Source organism: Limulus polyphemus, unplaced genomic scaffold (genome assembly GCF_000517525.1).
Source record: "Limulus polyphemus unplaced genomic scaffold, Limulus_polyphemus-2.1.2 Scaffold1921, whole genome shotgun sequence".
In the NCBI taxonomy this organism is placed as follows: Eukaryota; Metazoa; Arthropoda; class Merostomata; order Xiphosura; family Limulidae; genus Limulus; species Limulus polyphemus.
In genome coordinates, this window is record NW_013667531.1 from 116,825 (window position 1) to 121,840 (window position 5,016).

Below are 5,016 nucleotides of genomic sequence, written 5' to 3' on the forward strand. Positions count from 1 at the left end.
ATAATGCTCTGTGAACACAAATTAGTTAAATGATGAAAAATTAGGTGTCTATTTACTTGTGACCACTCAGTGTGTACATATATATATGTATATGTACACATAGTTTTTATACACAAACACACAAGCCACTCAGCTGTGCAGAGAATAAATATATTCACCTTTCAATCTTAAGAAATATTTTGATTATATTTAATGCTAAAATTTATAGTTTTGATGACATAAGAAAAGATAACAATCCTAATAATAAAGATATTTATGAAAAGATGATCCAAAGTCAGGGTGAATATGACTGAAAATATCCTTTTAATGGTCTAATCTTTATCCTACATAAAGTCTTAGTTATATGATCAGTCTATTAGCACTAAGAACTCTGTTGAAATTTATATAATTGTAAAAGAAACAAACTGATGTTTTGCATCTTAAATAGAAAGTACCAAACTAAGACAATATGCCATGCTAGCTTATTTGTTGTTTCTTCCTTCTTCTTCTTACATTTTAGATAAAACCATCTCAATTTTTTTTTAGTTATGTTTCACAGACTTTAAAAAATTCTGAGGCATATATTCAAAACTGATAATGCAGTTCATAAAGTTAAGTCGAAAAACATACTGCAAATTTTAAACATTAGATTATCTCATGTCAAATTATATTGTACACCTCATCACAGTTTTCATAATCTATGCCACTTATATAAGTAAATATAAATATTGATATTTATGCTCACAAAATAAAATTTATTAGATTTATATTTAATGTATGGTGGACTAAACAAGCAGTTTGTTTTCTAAACATACACAATATTCACTCTAATTAGGTTTATTAATTTGTTGTGAGAAGCATTGTTTTGAAAAAACATTAAAAAACACTTCTTTTTGCATTAGAATTTCAATATTTTAAAAATTAATCAGAAATTTACATTTCATATATATCCAACCAGTTTAAATTTTATTGATATTCAGTAACATTTATTTTGATACTTTATCCATCAGGTGCAGTACCCGTTGCTTCTGGCTAAAAATTGTAAAGAATACAGCAGAAATTGACAAAAATTTATCAGTCTGGGACCTGACCCACTAAATAGTTTACTATCTGCTCTATCTAATGGTATTTAAACTTACCCTGTTAAATACCCAAATTTCTCCATTCACAGTGGGCTTTGGAACACCATGACCATTGAAATGGAAGAGTACACGTTCATCCTAAAAGATACATGCAGAAATAGTAATCCCACTTTCAACATTTGAAGTATTTTAACACATTAGTGAGCTTGTCTGGAAACTCACAACAAAGTATATTTTCAAAACTAGTAACTGTACAAGATGGCTTATCTAGTGAATCATTTTTGGACAAAGGAAAAAGCTTTATATTACAGAATAATTTTATGATAAAATTGTATGCATTAGTCTATAACAACAGTTTGTTGGATCAATTAGAATATAAGCCAGTGATAATTGTAACATGTACATACTGTCTACTGTCATTTTTATGTTGATTAATCCTTTTCAGACTTTTTGGGGGGAAGGTTACTCATATACTTATTGTTTTTCTTTCTCATAGTTAAAATACTTAATTAAATAGCATGAAACGTAAAAGACACTTACTGAACAATATCTAGTTCTGGTTTTAAAACAATAATACAATTTTATTTACCTTTCCTATAATTTGTATGCTGTGAAATTTCAAAAACCTATTGTGAGAAACATTGTTTCGAAAAAACATTAAAAACACTTCATTTTGTACTAGAATTTCAATTTTTTTAATGTTGATAAGAACGTTACATATATGTATCCAACTAGTTTCAACTTGACTGATATTCATTAACATTTATTTTAATACTTTATTTTGCCAATTGCAGTACTCACTGCTTCTGGCTATAAATCACAAAGAACACAACAGAGTTTCATTACTTATTGTTATTCAGTCACATGGTGGGAAGTCACAAAACAGTATAAACAAAACATTGTGCTAATAAAATCAGAAAAGATGAAGAAGAAAAATCAGGTAAGGAATAAAAAGTAAGAGCTGCTTATCAAATATAATCCTGTGCTTTGGGATGTGCAGAAAAATTTCAAACAAAATCTATAAAAATGTTTTTACATACAAGACTATTCTAAACTGTACAGTAATGTAAGTTTGAAAAGTTTCATTCTTGCAAATTACACTAAATAAATCTGCAGAAGAAAAAAATATAAATTCTAAAATATTTTAGTAAAGATTTGTTACAATAAAGTTAGAATTATTATTTTTACATAAATTTTGAAGTTTGATATCCATGTGTGTGTTTAACACCTGAGAGGTGTTCCCCAGTCTGAATAGGGTTAAACAGGCCTAGCTCACATAATGCTTTAATGCTATAACTATTAGGCAACTTTATACATGTAAGTATCACAATGGTCCAACTCTACGCAAGTCTTTTCAGTTAGCAATTTAGTCAATGTTATAATATTAATCAGTTTCTACTGTTAGTCACAATATTCATATTATAGAAAATTATAGGCAACTAAATCAAATACACCCAAAAAAAAAGTTAACTTACTAATAAAAAACTTAAATCCTTGAAACTAAAATACTTTCCTTCCCAAACTTTGCAAGCAACACATAATTCTTGCAAATAAAAAAGTTAAAAAATTATTAACTTTATTGAAAATATGTCAGTTATTTTTAATATTCAAACAGTTGTTTTCTTCATAAATGTTCTTATCCTTAGAGAATAATTATGTAACTGATAATGAAAAATCTAAAGAAACAGTCTAACTTAAAAAAAATCACAATACAAAAATTCAAAGTTACTTTTCCTAGATGCTGCATATTAGATATATGAATGTCTATATAAAGAAAAATTATAAAAATAATAATAAAATTTGTATTAATACTACAAACCTTTGAATTTCTCCTCAATGAGGTACATAGTTTTTTTACCTCCTCCACTGTTGGGTCCAAAGATTGTTTATAACGAGCACGAGGCTGCCACCGTTCATACTGCTTTAACAGGTTACTACCAATTGTTTCCAGAGCTTTATGAGGTGCCATTGACACAGGATCTTTGAAGTGTACATTAAGATAATTATTTCTTTTTTCAGAAAATGTTAAACAAAAAATACTGAAACCCACAGAAAAAAAAACAAGAAACTAAATCCAGAGCAACACAAGTATCTGAATGTATAATGTGCTTTTTTTTATGCTAGTGAAAATATATATAAACACACAAACATGCCTTTCAATATTGCAAGATTTAATGACTTATATACCTCATTCTTGCTTATGGATAATATTACTTGAAATATTACTTATATGTAAAACTGTATACATATACAATGTAAATCTACTGTATACATACAGAGGTTGAGTACATTATATAAAAGATTTTGAAGCCTCACCACGGTGTTACAGTCCATGTAATCACTTTTGGTCATGTTCTGTCTTACAACTATGCATCTTGACAATAAACCTGCAGCATATTTTCCATTGTTATAAGTTCCGTTATGAGGCTGTCATGTTCAAATTACACCACTTCTCCCTGCAGACTTCCCATAATCCAGCTAGTGTATGAGTATGATGGTTTACCAGCACTTATATCAATGGTCTTATCACACAGAAATGGAGAAGCACTGCATTCAGTGACTTAACCAGTATGTCTTAGTAATAGCATGAATACCCATTTCATTCTCTATCTGGTTAACGAGTGAAATTGATTGAATGAATATGTCATGGAAACAATTAGTTTTCAGGAATTCTCACCTGTTATAAGATGCTACACTTTGCTTATGACAGTTGTACAAGTTGTTGCAGGTCTTTTTTTCTGGATAGTCCTGTTCTTCAAGTTGATCCATATCCCTTTGTTTTCAAATACCATTAAGTACAAAGGATATCCATGTCTTGGAAGTTCTAAATTTTTGATCTGAACATATCTATATTATGCTTTGAGTGTATGAATATTTTGCATTGGAAAGAGCTGTTACATACCATTCATAAAAGCAAGCAATTTTCAGTTGAAATGCCAAACAGTGTTAAAATGTAGTTCCACCATGACTTTAACATTGGCTTTAATTGTCACACGACTTGCTTATTTGCATTTTCAAAAATTCTTTTAATATAACATACTCATCCCTCTCAATTTTTTATTATTATATGTTCATTTAACCTGCAAAATAGATACTCTCAGGCCAATTTTTGTATTTAACCAAATGTGCACTGGGTCAGTCCAATAGACTGACCCGGTACTGGAGAAGGAATATTGACTATAATTCCAAATTTATTATATGTATTTACAGTAAATGTGGCAAGCTATTAGTAAAATGTACAAAATCTGCTGTACATAAAAAATCAGATGTGTTACATAATCAAGATATGTCTGTGAATTGCTGATGTCAGTTTGACTCAGATTCTGTCAAGTTAGAGTACAAAGTGATGTTCATGTGATCAAATGTCTACGTTACACATAAAAAAATCCAGCAGAATGAAAAAATGTTGCAAATCAAAGAGGTGTTATTGATTATATATTTCAACTAGACATTAATGATACATCTTCATCTTTTGCAGTATACTTAAAATTGTACGTGTTCTTTGAACTCTGATGTTCATGTGAAAAATAAAAATATTTTCGTTTTGTCCATTATACATTTTGCAATTTCACTCACCTTCCTCCTAAATGCATATACAGTTTTTCAGTATCCATGTATGTTGTACCTGGTATTTACTCTCTTGTACCACAGATTATTGTAAAATCAAAAACATAATATCATGTTGAATGGCATTTTGTAAAATGTCATAAAATGCACACTTTAACCCTTTCAAGAAGGGTCACTTTAAATTGAATCTTTTGACTAGTAATGAGAATTTCAACTAGTTTGCTACTCAAATACACAGAGACCAACATTTTTGTGTATTCAATTATTCAAATTCTAGTCCCTGCTTGTACACTCACAAGAATAAAAGGCATATGCATATGGGTCTACTATAAAATGATGGCATAATAGTTTAAAATTACTAGCCATTAACCCTTTCCATACGGGTCAC

The 5,016-nt window shown here is 29.1% G+C and overlaps 1 protein-coding gene across 1 annotated transcript in view; it reads right to left on the minus strand.

Moving 5' to 3' along the window:
• LOC106465361 (regulatory-associated protein of mTOR-like) overlaps positions 1-5,016 on the minus strand; it is a 79,816-nt gene that overhangs the window by 67,682 nt on the left and 7,118 nt on the right. Inside the window, exons 2-4 of the mRNA XM_022393238.1 lie at positions 4,638-4,644; positions 2,881-3,041; positions 1,119-1,199 (exon numbers count right to left, since the gene is read on the minus strand). Of these exons, the coding sequence (XP_022248946.1) occupies positions 1,119-1,199; positions 2,881-3,041; positions 4,638-4,644 (249 nt within the window). The remainder of the gene's footprint in view (positions 1-1,118; positions 1,200-2,880; positions 3,042-4,637; positions 4,645-5,016) is intronic.